The 17,873-nt window shown below is 34.0% G+C and overlaps 1 protein-coding gene across 1 annotated transcript in view; it reads left to right on the top strand.

Annotated features, from left to right (window-relative positions):
* The first annotated feature begins 2,589 nt into the window (after positions 1–2,589).
* LOC119529487 (UDP-glucuronosyltransferase 2A3-like) overlaps positions 2,590–17,873 on the top strand; it is a 48,901-nt gene continuing 33,617 nt past the window's right edge. The window contains exons 1-2 of the mRNA XM_037829927.1: positions 2,590–3,346; positions 17,515–17,663. Of these exons, the coding sequence (XP_037685855.1) occupies positions 2,623–3,346; positions 17,515–17,663 (873 nt within the window). The 5' untranslated portion in view covers positions 2,590–2,622. The remainder of the gene's footprint in view (positions 3,347–17,514; positions 17,664–17,873) is intronic.

The raw sequence follows: 17,873 nt of genomic DNA, 5'->3' as shown, positions 1-17,873 counted from the left end.
TAGGGCTGATGCAGAGCTTGTGTTGAGTGATGTAACCCTTGCCACTCTATTTAGTGGATTCCTCAATTCCTTCATCTCCTAGGAGAAATGTCTTCCTCTTTCTAAGTTTCTCTGTTTCTGCCTCCTATTGATAAAAGTAGGTTTTCAAAAGTTTTCTTCAAAGGGGTGTATTTTTAATTTTTGGAGAATATGGCAAAGCCAACATTTTTCATCACTGTCCATTACCCTTAGTCCTTCTAGCCATAAATTTTGCTACTTGAATCAGTATAAACTACCTTCTTGGTTTTCCGCGTTGAACTTACCTAAATCATTAGTGTATTGGTCATCTGCATTTCTTTTATTTTAAATGTTCTTTCAAATCCTTCCTCTTTTTGAAATTTGATGAAGTATCTTTTAAATGTTTTGTGTGTCAGGAAAATAATCCAAATTAGTTCTTATCTTATGTTTTTTTGCAGATTTATTTCTGTAATGTATCTTTCAACATTTGGTTTGTTTAAAGTATTTATACTACATCATAAAACTTGTAATAATATGAAGATAAAGTTATCAGTTTTTTCCCTTATCACTTCTTGGTTATTTATCCTGTATAGAAGAACTGTCAACTTCTAAATTAGAATTTTATTTCTGTTTCTTCTAGTTTGCTTATGGTCTTCTGCTATCCTCCTTTATGTGATTTTTTTTGTAGTTTGTCCCTACTCTCTCTGAATTGCCACCAGATATTATGCAAAGTCTAATGATGCAATGATGCAACACATTATAGCTCTCCAATCCTTGACCTTATATTTACCTTTGCACCTTCAAAGCAATCTAATTGTCAGCAAGACAGAAAAAAAAAAAAGTCAGGTGATTTGAAATTTGAATTATATCTTCCAAAAAATTTTGTTTCTTAATACCACCCTTGATGTAACCTCCTGTGTAATGGTCTTAGAGCACAGATGCATCAATAACACCTTTTAGTTTCAAATCATACCTTGCAACCTGCTAAAATGCCCATTCCTAAAGATTCAGCTGAATCATTATTACATCATTTCCTCTCTCCACCAGACAAGTCCTTTCATGAAATTGCCCTCTTTACTCAGCCATATCTTCTAAGATTCATTCCCCTTACATTTGTAGAATAGGTGTTGGTTAACTGAATTATTGTCTGCAATAATTTCATTTTTAAATTGGAACTGTATCTTTCTTGTAACTTTATGTCCTATGCATAGTGTAAACTTTTTCAAAGAGTAAGGAATTTCTAAACCTTGCTTGTTGAATATATGAAATAATAATGCATTTAGCGGGGAATTTAAATTGGATTGAAAAATGGAGGGATGACTGGGCACCAAATCTATACTTTTAAATCCACCATTCTCAAAAAGTTCAAGGGTTCATAGATTTAGTGGGTTGAATGATGTAGCCCAGTTTAGGCATGTTCTTGGTCTTGTTCTGCATTCCAGTTGGGGTGGATTCATTGTAAATAAGATATCTTCAAGATCTTACTTATGGTTAATGTGTGGCCAAACGAATTGGGCTTGGCTTTAAACTGGATTACTGGAGACTTTTAAGCAGAGTGAATTTCAGACAGAGAGAAACCACCAGAAGCACTCAGAAGGTGGAAATTTAAAAACCCAATGAAAATGAGAAAATGGCAACACATGTATTACCATGTGACAGAAAAGCCAAGGACCAAGGATAGGCAGCAGCCAACCCCAGAATGCCAGAGGCTGACCTTGCTGACACCTCGATTTTGGACTTCTTGCACCTCAAAACCATGAGCCAGTAAATTCTCATTGTGTATGGTGTTCATTTTAGCAGTTAGGAAATTAAAACTATGGGCTAAAGGGACATCTCCACAGACAAGGTATGTTTAATCATTACTCACACACACACACAAAATCTTCCCAGAGCAACTCTTCCTTTCTTGTTTCATGTCTTTTCTAGTATCATTATAATTCTCTGGTTATGCAAACTGAAAGCACTTACTACATCTTTTCACTATTTTCACCTCTTACATATCTTCAAAGGAATCTCATTCTATGCTTTCCATTCACAAACCAACATCATAAACTCACTGATATTTTCATTAAATCTTGCTCTTCTGATATGTATTTCTTTAACCCACTACACTATTTTGTCCTTTCTTGTCTACTGCTCAAATCCTATATAGATGTAAAAATGGTTTTATTAAAGGGCAAATCAGATCAACCTCTAAACCTGATTTGAAAATTTTAGTGGGCATCATTTTATGGAGATTAAAACTCAGCCTAAACTAAAGAATTCTATGATCTACAAAGCATCCTCTTTCAACTGATTTTCCATTTCTGCACTGCTCCTGTGTGAAAATCTACTCCATTAACACTGCACTGATAACTGTCTGCTAATGTAACAATTCTTTTTCTCATTCTGTCCTATTCGCTTTGAGTATCCTGCTTCTGTCACCTTTGCTTCCAGGCTCCTCTGCAGACCAAATACCACTGTTCTATGCCCATCAACAACACTGACCAAAGTTCAGTCAATTTAAATGTCATTTCCTATCTCTAGAAATTAATTTTTAACTTATTATTTGATTGACTGCCATTTCATATCTGTTCCCAGCAGCACAAAATCTCCTGCAGAGCAACATATGAAGGAGCTGCTATCATGGGGATTGAGAAGAGGGTTTTGGCTCTTCTGCTTCTGCAGCTGTGCTGTGTTGGCTGTGGATTGGGTGGGAAGGTCCTGGTGTGGCCCTTTGACATGAGCCATTGGCTCAACATGAAGATCATTCTGGAGGAACTCACAGCAAGGGGACATGAGGTGACGGTGCTGGTTCCTTCAGACAATTTCATCATGAACAAGGACAAGCCTTCCACACCAAACTTCAAGCTGGTTCCTGTGCAAAGTGGTGGACAGAGATTTATGAATATAATAAATGAATTTTTGGATGTATCTGTTAATGTCATGCCAAAATTGTCATTCTGGCAATCAGCAATGGTACTACAAGACATGTTCCTTCAGTCAACTGGAGAGATTAAAATTCTATGTGAGAATGTCGTGCACAATCAGACTCTCATGAAGAAGCTCAAGGAAACTAACTACAATGTGATGATTATAGATCCTTTTATGCCCTGTGGAGAGCTTGTAGCTGAGTTGCTTGCAATCCCCTTTGTGCACACATTAAGGGCTTCTGTAGCTGGCGTTTTGGAGAAATACTGCGGAAAACTTCCAGCTCCACCTTCCTACGTGCCTGTTCCCACGTCTGGACTAGGAGACAAGATGACTTTTCTGGAAAGGCTGAAAAATCTAATGATTTCCCTTTTTTTTGACTTCTGGTTCCAATCATATGATGTTCAGTTTTGGGATCAGTTTTACAGTGAAGCATTAGGTAAGAGACTCTGCTTTTCTTTCTAAACTAGTTTCCAAAGTGTGAAAAAAAAACTAGCATTATGAAAGATATTCTTTTTTAAAATTCTGTCTACCTTATAAAACTCTTCAAGTTTTGCAGTAGCTGTTGGGATGTTAACAGTATTAATTTTCTTGTGGCAATACATTTGACCTGTTCATGAATCTATTAATCAGCATTAGGGAAGTGAATTATAAGTAGCCATCTGCTGTTACAGGCATAGCTCTGTTTCATCTGCTTCCTTTTAAATGAACCCATTCATTAGTGTAAATCTTTTGTTCCTTCCTCTGTCTTTTAAAATAAATAGGACTTGCTGCATTGCCCAGGAAAAGAAAGTATGAATGCATGTGCACCACAGTATTATTTTTAAAAATAAATAGGTTTGTAAAATGCTGTAGTTTGTATGACAGTGAAATGTGCAAGTTTTTTCTTTTTAATGTGTGTGTGTGTGTGTTTGTGTACTTGTGTGCTGTCTACCCTGTAAAATCCTTCAAGTGATACCATTGAACTGATTATTAATAACTAATTGTGGGAGTGGAGGCAAGAAATACCATAGTTACCATAGTGACTCTTTCTTTACAGTCATCTAAAGATTTCTGTATCTTGCTTTGCTTAAAAATGGTTATCAAAACAGAACGAAATGTAAAACACACAAATAGATGTTAATCCAATGAAGAGATATTGTTTGCAAGGTATGAGAAGTAAATATGTCCAGTTTAGTGACTTTTCAAATAGGATGTGGTTGTATTATTTTACCTTTATTGGTAAAAGTGTAATGCTTGTTTTGTAGGTGAAATAACCTTCTTGCCTGATCAGAGTAATAAACTGAAATATGATATATATTAACATGACATTGAATTTGATACATTCTTCACTTTGCCTGAACTTTCCTTAACAACCTTGAGAAGTTTGAGACTCACTGATTATCACTCTTGATTTTAAAGAATTTCTCTTGTACCAGGGGACCTCTCCTTCTTAGCTCTTTCATAAATTTTTTATGGAATTTCAGAAAATCTGATGTGAACTGTTGCATCATGGGTGGTCATAACTGAAGAGTTTCTTGGATGCATTATATTTCTTGAGACAGTGTTAGCAGAGCCCTCAAAAATTAAGTAGAGGACACTAAAAGACTTTGCATCTGGAAAGGTTAAAAGACAGTAGATTTTTCTCTTCAATGAATTACTCATTCTATCTATATGAATAATATAACAAATGTACAACAGTAATACAAGGTACTAATATTAGGGTAGATGAAAGAATGTACCTAATATAAACTATGGACTATAGGCAATAGTATTCTTTAGAAAAATATTAAAATAATACTACTAAAGGGTGTTTTCTTTGTAATTCTAATGCACACAACTGTCATCTGAATTCATCCACTCAGGCAGGCTTTTACTCCAGCACCTTTGAGAATTACCTAGGGATATGAACTAACAAAGATAGGATCATATTAGACACTCAAAACATTACCTAATGTAACTCAATGACTTTTAAATGATAAGTTGTTTCACAGAATTAATATCAAAGGAATCCACTTCAAAAATTCTTGGCTTTAGACATGATTTTGAATTTACAAGGCATTGATGTTATAGTAAATAATATGCTTTCACTAAAGTACTATGTGGGTGCCAGCAATATTTTAGGCAGAATTGGTTTGAGTTAAATATGACAAGGATCCTGCCACAAGTCTGTGTTCAGAGATAAATGGAAGAGAAATAATTGTAAATTTACCACTATGAATTTTTTGGTTTATGAGGGTAATGAACAAAGTCCTCCTGGAACACAAAAGTTGAGGGCAAGATGTAACAGAAACATTACCTCTGGTGAAAAATAGAGAAAGTCATTTTTCACGAAGCAAGAGTGTGTACTGATAGTAGTAGGTGTCCCTGTGCTGCTGGAATTCTCTTGTAGTAAAGATTTGCAGTATCATGCCCATGATGAAAAGAAGTGGATAGCTCTCCATTTCATCAGTTTTGCAGTTTTACTGCCATAAGGCCACTTAGTGACCCTGTCTTCTCATGTTAGTCTCCCATTATTTATTACATGTTTATTATCATATATTTTCTGCTTCTTGTATCCTCATTTTGATCTTCTACCCATTCCTTCATTTTTAACCAGACTGACCTAAAATTTCATTCTGTCTATAAAATCTACCAAAGTTTATTACTAGTATCAATAAGTTCTGAGCTATTTCAGAGTACATAAACAATACTGGGTTACATCATAGAACAAAACAGAAATAATTTAAGGCAAAATAATAAAAATTCCTGTTTCTAAGTGCCTTTGGACCATAGGCATCAGATTTTGTATTCAACAGTGCATTTTTACACTGCCCACTGCCTCTTGTCCTCTTTGGGGGCATCTCTCTACTTTTTAAAATAATTATTAGTATTGTTTTTAATTATTGAAGCTGTTGGTTTACAGAACAGTCAGATAAATTACACAGCATTCCTATATACCCACCTGTTGTTGAGAGTTTGCATTAGTGTGCCACCTTTGTTACAAATGATGAAAGAATATTAAAATAATACTATTACCTATAGTCTGTAGTTGACATTAGATGTATTTTTTCATCTAATATATACCACCCTAATATTAGTACCTTGTATTAATGTACATTTGTTATGATTCGTGAAAAAACTTTCTTATATTGTACTATGAATCCAAGTCCATTGTCTACAACAGAGTTCACTGTTGTAAACAGTTCCATGTTTTATCTTCTAATGTTCATTCTAGTAACATACATGACACAAAATTTCCCCTTTCAGCCACATTCACATACATAATTCAGTGCTATGACATTCAAAATAATGTGCTGCCATCATGACCATCAATGTCCAAAACTTTATAATCAACCAAAATAGAATTTCTGTACAAATTAAACATTAGCTCCTCATTCTGTACCCCAAATCTCTTCCCTGATAACCTATGGACTAGATTCTGACTCTGTGAATTTGCATGTTACGATTAGTTCGCATCAGTGAGATTGTACAATATTTGTTGTTTTGTGCCTGGCTTATTTCATCCAAGATAATATCCTCCAGGTTCATCCATGTTGTTTCATGCATCAGGACTTTATTTCTTCCTACAGCTGAGTAATACTCTATCATTTGTATATAGCACATTTTGCTTAACAGTTGATAAACACATTTTGCTTATCAGTTGATGGACACATCAGTTGAGTCCATCTGTCTTTTAACAGTTGTGAATATTGCTGCTATGAATATTGGTGTGCAAAGATCTGTTCGAGTTCCTTCTTTCAATTCTTTTGGTTATGTAACTCATACTGGGATTGCCGGGTCATATGGTAATTCTCTGTTTATCTCCCTGAGGAATGACAAACTGTATTCCACAGTGGCTGGACCATTTTACATTTCTACCAGCACTGAATGAGTATTCCTATTTCTCCACATTGTCTCCTACACTGTTAATATTCTTTCTTATTTTTTAACAGTAGCCACTCTAGTGGGTGTGAAATGATATCACATTGTGATTTTGATATTCATTTCTCTAATAACCAGTGATGACGTCTTTTCATGCGCTTTTTAGCCATTTGTGTATCCTCTTTGAAGAGATGTGTATTCACATCTTTTGCACAATTTTTTATTGGGTCATTTGTCTTTTTATTGTTCAGCTGTAGAATTAATTTATGTATTCTGGATATTAACCTCTTATTGAATATATGGTCTCCAATATTTTCTACTGCTGAGTAGGTTTTCTTCTCACTTCTGTGACAAAGTCCTTTGAGGCACAAAAGTTTTAAATTTTCAAGAGTCCCATTTATTTATTTTTCCTTTGTTGCTTGTGCATTTGGTGTAAGGTCTAAGAACCATTGCTTAATACTAGGTCCTTTGTATGTATATATAACATTATGTTTATCCATTCATCAGTTGATGAACACTTGGGTTGTTTCCATCTTTCGGCAAATGTAAATAGTGCCACTGTTAACATCAGTGTGCAAATGTCTCTGCTTTCAGTTCTTCTTGGTTTATGCCTGGTAGCATGATTGCTGCATCACATGGAAATTCTCTATTTAGTTTCCTAAAGAATGACCAAACTGTTTCCCACAGTGCAGCACCATTTTACATTCCCACCAGCAATGGTGAGAGTTCATTTATCATATTATTCAAGTTCTCTGTTTCCTTATTAATCTTCCATCTAGATGGTCTATCTATTGGTATAAGTGTTGTTTTTAAATCTCCTAATTTTATTGTAGAAGTGTCTATTTCTCCCTTTCTTTTTTCCAGTGTTTGCCTCATGTATTTTGGGGCACTGAAAATAGGTACATAAATACTTTTTATTGTTATTTCTTCTTCATGGATGGCCCATTTATTAATATATACTTCCCTCTTTGTCTTATAACAGTTTTTTTCTGAAAGTCTATTTTGTTTTATATTAGTATAGCTACCCCAGCTCTTTTAGATTGCTTTTTGCATGGAGTATTTTTTTCCATCCTCTGACTTTCAATCTATTTATGTTTTGGGGTCTACAGTGATTCTATTATAAACAACCAAAAGTTGGATCATGTTTTCTTATCCATTCTCCCAATCTGTGTCTTTTGATTGGGGAGTTTAATCTATTAATAGTCAGTGTTTTTACTGTAAAGTCAGTATATACTTCAGCCATTTTTTTTTCTCTTTGGTCTTTGTAGGTCATATCTATTTTTTGTCTCTCATTACCTTTATTGCAACCTCTTTTTCTGTATAGTTGATCTTTTGTGATGTATTTGACTGATCCCTTTAAAATTTCTGTTTGATACATTTTCCAGATACTTCCTTTGTGGTTATCCTGGGGTTTATTTTACACACCCCGAAGTGGGGCCCTAAAGTGAGCTCCCTCCCCTAAATCTGTAACAAGAGAGTCCCCTTCCCCCACAACCGGTAATGACTGCAAAGTAAACATTAAGCCCTGAGAGGAAGGGAGTGAAACTGTGCCCTTTTAGGGAGTGAGACTTGCAGATGTACGCATTAGCCAAGCAAAACTGTTTCAATAATTAATCATTGTGCCGGCCTTGAGAAAACTTCTCAAGCTTGCTAAAGATCTTAAGCACCCATTAATTAACTGCCAACTCTGCTTTTGTCAAAGTAGCTTGCTTGCATTTTCAGGATGTGGTTTCTGCCTATGTAAGTCTCAAGCACTCTCCGGTGGGTGCTGCTGCTTACTGAACTCCCTGCTTGGAGTGACAGGCGGCAGTAGTCGGCCCGCTAATAAAAGGCTCTTTAAATTCTGTTTGGCTGTCTCGTACTTTAACTCGTGGGCACCGAAACAACCCTACATCTATACTCCACAAATGAGAAAAGATACCAACTTTGCTTCAATAGCATACATGTTCTCTGCTCCCATATCCCTGTTATGCCTCTTTATATTTTGCATATCTATGATCAGGAAATGTACCCTATTATTGTTTATTGAATTCTGATTTTTGTATGAATAAAGAGAAGAGTTATATATTAAGGACATAGGACTATAGGGTTTTGCATTTACCCTTTAGTTACCCTTAGTGATGATCATCATTTAGTCACTTGACTGCAAGCCACTCTCTCCTGTCTTTTCCTTTCAACCTGTAGAATTCCCTTCAGTAATTCTCGTAGGGAAGACTTTTTGTTGATAAACTCTCAGTTTCAGTATATATGTGAGTATTTTAAACTGACCCTCATTTTGGATAAGGAATTTTGAGCTGACATTTTTTCTCCTTCAGCCTCTTACATATATCCTATCTTTCCCCACTCACCTCCATGGTTTCTGATGATAAGTTGGCATGTAGTCTTATTGAGGATTCCTGGTATATGATGAATACCTTTTATTTTGCTGCTTTCAGAATTCTCTCTTTAACATTAGCATTTATCATTCTTATTACAATGCTGTGTTGGAATAGGTCTATTAGGATTTATTCTGTTTGGAGTTTGTTGTGATTCTTAAACATATATATTTATGTCTTTAATAAGATTGGGGAAATTTTTGATAATAATTTCCTCAAATAATCGTTCTGTCCCTTTTACCTTCTCTTCTCCTTCTGGGACAGCCATGATACACATGTTTGTGCACTTCATGCTGTTACTCAAGTCCCTGAGACACTGCTCAGTTTTTTTCTATTCTTTTCTCTCTGTTCTGCTGAGGGTATGATTTCAATTGTCCTGTCTTCTAGTTTACTGACTCTTTCTTCTGTCTGTTTAAATCCGATGTTGTATCATCTAGTGTATTTTTAATCTCTACTATTGTGCCTTTCATCCTCATAATTTCCATTGTAGTTCTTTTTATACTTTCAAATTCTTCTTTATATCCACACATTTTCCCTTCATCTCTTTGAATTGATTAAGGAATTTGTTTGAACTTTGATTAGTTACCCCAACTTCTGAGTCTCCTCTGAGGTTTTTATTCCTTCCCTTGAGTCATATCTTCCTGTTTCTTAGGATGACTTGTAATTTTTTGATGATCCCTAGGCATCTGAGTATCTTGATGAATAAACTCTGAAGGTACATTTCTCCTTCTTCTTTAGGGTTTTACTGTGTATTGGCTTTGTGTTAAGGTTCTTCCTTGATGGTTGGTCTAACTCATTATAGACATTTGGAGAAGATTGTGTTTAATTGTTCAGATTCTCCCAGCTCTTCTTCATCTGATTCTTACCCTGAATATGTCATACAATTTTTCACGATTGTACTTTTTATGCAGTTGTCTCCAGGAGTGGGTTTCCTTTCTTCTGATTTTTCTTTGGTAGTCTTACTCTATTCTGTGTATTTTACTGCAGAATTTTCTCCCAGCTCCTATGATTTGTTTAAATGCTGTCTCTCACTTAGTGCCCCATTTTCTTTACACTTCTCAGTTCCTGGAGCATGGTATCTTTCAATAGGTCAACTTAATCCCACTTTTTCTTTCTGTAAGGCTCTACTGCCTCCAGTTTCTTTCCTGCTAATGTGTCTCACCCCAGGAAGCCAGATGGCATATATCCAGAAAGGTGGTTCAATTCAGAAAACTCATATTGCCTTTAGGTGGTATAGCCAACTGAAACCAGACAGTGTGAGTGTACAAGGTGTCTTGTTGGTCTTTTCTCCCTATTTACCCCCCCCCCTTTTCTCTCTCTCTCTCTCTCTCTCTTTCCTTCTGGGGGCCCTTTTTAATGAATCTCTCCTCAGTGGCTTGCATTCTGCCATGGGTCTCTGTGGACTTACGTCCCTGGTCTGGATGTGCATGGAGTTCTAACACACTGCTGTGAATCACTCTACAGTGTCTGTCCATGGTAGGAATCATGTTCCTCTGTGTTACCTCTGCAACTCCCAATCTGAGCAGGACTAAGTGACGGGGAAGGGAATGGATACCAACTAGAGGTATGGGATGGAATTTTCCTACCTGATATTTTTCTGTTTCTTTGGTTCAGCATATGTAGATTCCTTTTACCGTCTCTATCTCCTCCATAGTTCTAAGTAAGTGGGATATGTCTTTTTCTTCACTACATCTCTGTGTAGGCTTTTTCAAGGAATGCCTTGCATCACCCTGTTGATGACATCACCTAACCTCTCCCCTTTTATATGGGTTCCATTTTACAATAAATACCGTCTCACTCTATTATTTAGCTTACACAATGGAGATCTCTGCTACATATACTCCATAGAAAATTCTGAGGCTAATTTTGAATACCTAAGAAGTCATTAAGCTGCTCCATTAAACATTATGCCATCCTTTAGTGGCATAAAAAGATATATGAAAACTTGAAAAATTTCAGGGCTTTCTGTTTCCTTCTCTATGATCTAGCTTGTTTCCCACTGAAGGTGCTTTAGTATAAATAATACCATACGTATTATTAGAGAGATCCTTGTTGTTTCATTGACTTTAGGATAAAAGAGTTACATTCATCTTCTTGATATCTTCTCTATTTTTCCTCCCCAAAGTACATGTGGAGAATTTTTCTCTTTACAGCTTTGATAAAGTAATAAATAAGGATTCCAAACAAGTTTTTTGAGATTAAGTAAAAGTTTCCCAGGCAATTCCTTATAGAATAACATATTTTTGTCCAAGAAGGTCGTTCTTCTCATGGCTGCACAGTTGTCACAGTGCTGGGGAGTGGCCTCTAGAATATAGCCAGCTGGTGAAGTGTCACAAGATCTATGTAATCTCTGCATTGGAAACATCAATCTTCTTTTCTGTTTCCTGGTTTATTTTCCAGAACTGAGTGGCTCCTTTAAGTACCTGTGGATTCCAATTTATTGATGAATCCAATGTTAAATTATAATTGTTCATGTAGTAGTTTTCAAGCAAAGGAAGCATTATTAAAAATAAAAGCAAAGAGAAAACTTTGAGACTTGTTTTGCTGTATTGTTTGGCTTTCCAATATATATTATAGTAACAAAAGAATAGCAATTTTAAAGAAACAATATATTCTGCATTTACCATTTTACTAGAACAGCTCTCCATTTTCTCTTTATTCAGAAAATTATGGATGCTACCCTAGTTTCTATAGTTTTCTAGGGCAAAGGACTGAATGAATTTGACATATTATAAATAAATAGAGGGAAAGGATAGGCTTTTCTATATATATATATTGTGGGTTAAAGTTATCCGTAGGAATTATGGCAAAATTTTTAACTCTATCATCTTTAGCAGTTTTTCTTTTGCTGCAAGTTCTTTCACTGACTTTCATTCCTCTGTAGCCTCATGTTTTTCACTAGGCAGATCTGACTGAACATGCATAGTTTCATTTTGATGTCATAAGAAAATTAACAAATAGACATGGTTAAAAATTCCAAATACAGAAAAGTTATATATAATAAAATCAATTTCATTTCCATTTTCCCCTAAATTGGCACTATTGACTTTTCTTTTATGCATATAAAGGTATTTCTATGCATTATTAAACATTGGTATTGTTCATCTTTTGAGTTTCCTTTTTACGAAGTGGGAGCAGTGGCTAAATATTCATTTTAACCTCTATATTTTTTACCTAGAGATGTAGTAAACATTGGTATTGTTCATCTTTTGATTTTCCTTTTTACGAAGTGGGAGCAGTGGCTAAATATTCATTTTAACCTCTATATTTTTTACCTAGAGATGTAGTGATCATTGGAGTCAATTTCTTTCCTTTTTAATTTACTTCCTCCCTTTCTTCTGGTAAGAATGGACATCTTCATGAATTTATTCTTCTTTTTCATGAATATGGTATCTCTGTCTTAATTTTTCTATAATGGTTTTCAGTAATGTTTTTATAATTCTAACAATAAAAGGCTACTTATACAACATTAATAAAGTTATTGAAATATTTGAAGGTGAACTATATATTTTTATTAAATTTTCTGATTGCTGCCAGTGTACAGAAATTGAAACTGCTATTTCATGTTGTTTTTGTATGAAGCAAACTTACCAATCTGACTTATAAAAACATATTACTTGCCTATGTATTTTGGGGTATGCTACATGGAAGTCATATAATCTACAAAAAAAGAAGTTTAGATTACTAGATCTCCTGTGTTCCTATTCTCTTTTTTTTTCTCTTTTTAAACTGTATTGAATTAAGACATTATTGAAATAAAGTTTTCATTCACACGTATCATTGACTTGTACTCATAGTAAGAGAACGCATCTAATAAGTCAACATAAATGTTTCATCCCATTAGGGCTTTTTGTAGTTGTCTTTCATCAGACCAAGAGATTCTTTCCAATTCCCAGTCTACTAACAGTTTTTGAAATTATGAAAAAAAAATAGAGTTTTTTGATTGTTGATATAATTACGTTTTTTCCTTCTTTGCCTGTCAATAAGGTGAATTATACTTTTGATTTTATATATTTTGGATTACCATTTCATTTGTAATAGGAACCCAACATATCCGTGATATCTTCTTTTCATATATTAACAAATTCAGTTAGCTAAAATTTTTTTAAGGATTAGAGCATCTCTTTTATGAAGACTGACTTGATTTTGTTCTTCTATTTCATGAATACCCTTTTTTTCTTATTCCTTTTAATTCCTCTTTTTTAGTTTTGCTGTGTTCTTTTACTGATTGCTTAAGTGCATTATTTCATTTAATAATTATTAAAAACTACAAATTTATTTCAAATTCCACAGTTTTATTTTTAATACTTGTTTATCAATCAGGTCTAAATATTTTCTAATTTCTTCTTTGGCAAGAGAGTGCAGAAGTGTGTGTTTCAATTCAATTTTGAAGTATAAGTACCAGTTGTGACATGAATGCTTTGTAACACACAGCCACAACTGAGTGGCATCAAAGAATGGTTGTTTATTATTTTTCACAAGCCTGTACTTTGGCAGAGTGGTTCTAGTCTCTAATGGGCTTACTTATTCGACTGTGATCAAATGTGGATATAGCACAGGGATCTCTCCTCTTGCTTGAGACATCTACAGGTTTGGGGGTTTACCTGGCTTCTCAGTGTATCGCTTACATCTCTTTAGCAGGCTAGTTTTAGAATGTTCTCATACCAAGGCAAAGGTCAAAGATGAAGAAAAAAAAAGGAGAAGTACTCAAACACTATTTCATAATTTGGATATGCATGCAGAGAAGTATGAAAATGTGAGGCCATTAATGCAATCAACCTACCACATGGAATTTATCTATTAAATTCCAGTTTAATTGGATTGTAATCAGAAATGTGGTATAAAAATTTTGAATTTTTTATGGCTGGTATATATCAGTTTCTGAGGTATTTGTGATAAAATCAATGTATATTTTGGTGGATTTTTAATTTTTTTCCTTAAATGTTACTGTTTGCTTTAAAGGGATAAAAATTGTTGTATTAGATGCACCTTCATGTGGAACTATCAGCTTCCAAGTGATTTGAAAATATTTCAGTATTTTTAGGGCATGTTTTATTTCTGGTAATACTTATTGAGTAAAAAGCAAACTTTTTAAAATATTAATATAGTTGCATCTTACTTTTGGCAAGCATATTTGTGCACATTTTCCCATCATATTATTTCAAATTTTTATATCTCAAATTACTAGAAGTTATGTTTTTTTTTACCATACTATATCTGACTAGTTTTACAATCTAAGGTTTTCTGTTATTGTACCAGAGAATTTTTATCCATTATAATTTACTTTGAAAATAACTGTACTTAATTTCCAACATTTGTTTCTGGACTTTCTATTTTTAAAATTATTCCCACCCTCCTTATTCTGTGATTTTTATTTGATGGAGTGATATTTTGGTTTCATTTTCTTTTTTCCATATTTTCCTTATGCTTGTATGGAATTTAAATGCTGCACCAATATTTGGATATGCTTTTTTGGTCAGTTTGTACCTGAACTTGTGTTAATTTAATGTGAGTTCAATGTCATTAACCTGGGAATTTTTATCTATTTACATATATTGGGCTATCTGATGTATTTTACTTTTACAATTATTTTATATGTTTTATTTCTCTGTAAATTTTTCATGTTCTTTGCTTCTTTATTATGTTCATTAGGAATAGTTGAATATTCATTTATTTTTGAGTGTTTTCATTCTACTTGTTAAAGATTTATGTCTTGTTTTAGTGACTGCTCATTGTTTATTTAAAAATCCCTGGAGTTAACTGACATCTTTACTATATTGCTTAATAATATGAAAAGTGTAGAATGTATTGGGTACGCATCCTATTCTTAAGCTTATGGGCTTTTTAAGTTTGAATTGGTCAGTTTATTGTTTTTAAACATTTACGTTCTCCATTTATACCAATTAATTTCATGATCTCATCCAATTAAACAGTTTAATTATAAATTGTAAGTTGAAGACTCCAAAATTTGCATTTCTTTGTGGCATGTTCTCCCCTGCCCAGCAGCCTTATAAGTCCAACTGCCTACTCCACATCTCCATTTGGCTGTCGACTTGTATTTCATAATTTTCTTATTTAAACCTGAGCTCCAGCTGTAACCCCAAACCAAACATGTTCTTCCTGATAGCTTCACCATTTGATTTAATGGTAACTCATTTCTTCCCAGATACTCACATGAAAAATACGCATAAAAAAATGCGTCTGAATCTTTGTCTCCTACTCTGCAAACAATTCACCGGAAATTCATATCAGGTATACTCTCAAAATATATACAGAATTTCATTCTTCTAAGCACATCCGTTGGCATAATGCTGGTTAGAGCTACTATCATTTCTCGCCAATATTAATAGACTTAACTTTGCACTATAAGCTGCAGTGGAAAAGAGAAAACAGATACCATGCTCTAAGCTGCACGGAAGTGTATTTCTCTCGATGTAACAATTCAAAGGAAGACAGAAAGTTCTGCTTATAAAGTCATACAGATATCCAGGAACTGAATATGTGATTATTCTGGCATCTCTTAGAGTGTACTTTTTGTCCATAAGGTTAGGAAAGGATATTTGTCTTCTGGCCAAAAAGCAGCTTAAAGAGAAGTAGAGAATAAGAAATATCCTTTTTTTTTTTTAAAAAAAAAGCAATCCAAAAATTGTACATTTCAGTTTTTAACATGTTTTCAGCAAGAACATAATAACTTAGGGAGATGAGAAGAGTTTTCTGTGGACATCTAAAAAGGAATATGAATTATCCTATAAGGTATAAAAACTGTCACCCACTGATGTTTCCCCTCCAGTTTGCCTCACCTACAGTAAAGAACTCGGTCATGCATTGAAGCTGTCCTCAAAAATTTCTTGCAATTAAAAGCCATCTCATGTGATTCACTGCATAAGATCAAAGTAATTAATTCATTCAATAATAATATTGAGCTGATAGCTTGAATTATATTTATATAATTATCTATTTCATAATTAAATTTTTTGCAAATAATATCATTATAGGGAAAGATTTAATGACAAATTTTAGGTTAGCTTTCTTGTTTCATAGAATAGTATTCCAAATAATTGTTATGAATTTATCAACTTTAATATGCTCTCTGCAATATCATTCTCTCCTATTTTGATCATCATCATAATTGTCATTGTGAATGGCTGCTTTAATACAGAAATCTGGATAATGCTTTAAGGTCGGTCTTTCATAAAATGAAATCTAAATGTCATGTACACCAAAATCACCAGAAGACTGAAAATCACAAAATGATGTCAGATACATAGATCAAAATATCTTGAGGATGTAAATATATTGACTCTGAGGCTGTGAAATTGGTTCTTATCCAATCTCTAACAATCTCATTCTTAGTGTCCTTAGGCACAATTTTGTCTTTCCAAAATAAGTTATTGGATTATGTAACACTAAAATGTGATGACTCTAATAAAGTTGCTATCCTTATGGCATTTATATGATCCTCAAATGAGCCTTTCTTTTTTTATCTCATTGCAAAATATGTTTTCTGCATATTGAAATGATTTAACTGGTAATTTGTAAATGTAGTTATTTTGCACATAATTCCCAAGAATAATACCTAGAATCTGTTCCTCTTTAAAAAACATCATTTGAAAACAAAATTAAAGTACACATGTGACAATTGTATATTCATGTATACCTTAAATTCCAAATGAAGGTCAACATAGGTGTGAATTAAACAGGGACTTGTTACTAAGAAAATAGTGGCCCTACAATAAAAATGATGGAATTGACTAAGGAGGATAAAGTAGGGACTGTTACTGGTTGGAATTTCAAATATATGAAGCCAGTATATTCCTGACTGGGGACTAAAAGTTACTGAGAGTCTATTTGGTAAAGATATGTTGAGACTGATATATCATCTGTAATTTAACCAAAGACAAAAAAAAATGAGTAATAAATTCATCAGCATCTTGGAGTTGTGGTTAAATTTTGATTGAACTTACTGTGTTAACAGTAAACTTACATATAGCAATTCTCTACCCAAAATTCCCTCCCTCCCTCTCCTGTCCTTCCTTTTCTCTCAATCTTTTTCTCTTTCATTCCCTTACAACCATCTTCCTCCTTCCTTCCTACTTCCTGTCTTCCTTCCTTCCATCCTTCCTTTATTCTTCAAATTTTTCTTTCTTTTTTCTCTTTTTCATCTTGTTTCCCTCTGCCTTTCTTTCTTTCTTTCCTATTTACATTCCTTCTTTCATTGTTTCCTTAGTAGACCTCTAATGCACTTTTGTTTTTGACATCTAGAACCCATGAATTTTTTGAGGATACAAATTGATTTTCCTTTCCCAGCATATCAGAAAATTAGTGGTACCATTTTCCCTGTTTATCTTTTATGCTAATTCTCCTACCCACAATTCTTCATTTACTCCAGGAAGGCCCACTACATTGTGTGAGACTGTGGGGAAAGCTGAAATTTGGCTAATCCGAACATATTGGGATTTTGATATTCCTCGTCCATACTTACCTAATTTTGAGTTTGTTGGAGGATTGCATTGCAAGCCTGCCAAGCCTTTACCTAAGGTAAGTCTATTAAATAGGGGGATTTTATATACCTTAGGACACCATACCTGATCCTTATTTTCTTTTAAAGTGCACTGCCTCGATAACAGGTATATGGTTAGGTAAATTTAGATTGCAATTCCAGTTATATTTTCCAGGTCACAGGTGTTTTTATGAGCAATATTGAGTATGTTGGTCTTTACATTGGAATGTTAACAGAAGAATGACATG

The sequence above is a fragment of the Choloepus didactylus genome, chromosome 3, assembly GCF_015220235.1.
Source record: "Choloepus didactylus isolate mChoDid1 chromosome 3, mChoDid1.pri, whole genome shotgun sequence".
NCBI classification, from domain to species: Eukaryota; Metazoa; Chordata; class Mammalia; order Pilosa; family Megalonychidae; genus Choloepus; species Choloepus didactylus.
The sequence above is the reverse complement of the archived record's forward strand: the minus strand, read 5'-3'. Positions and strand labels throughout refer to the sequence as shown.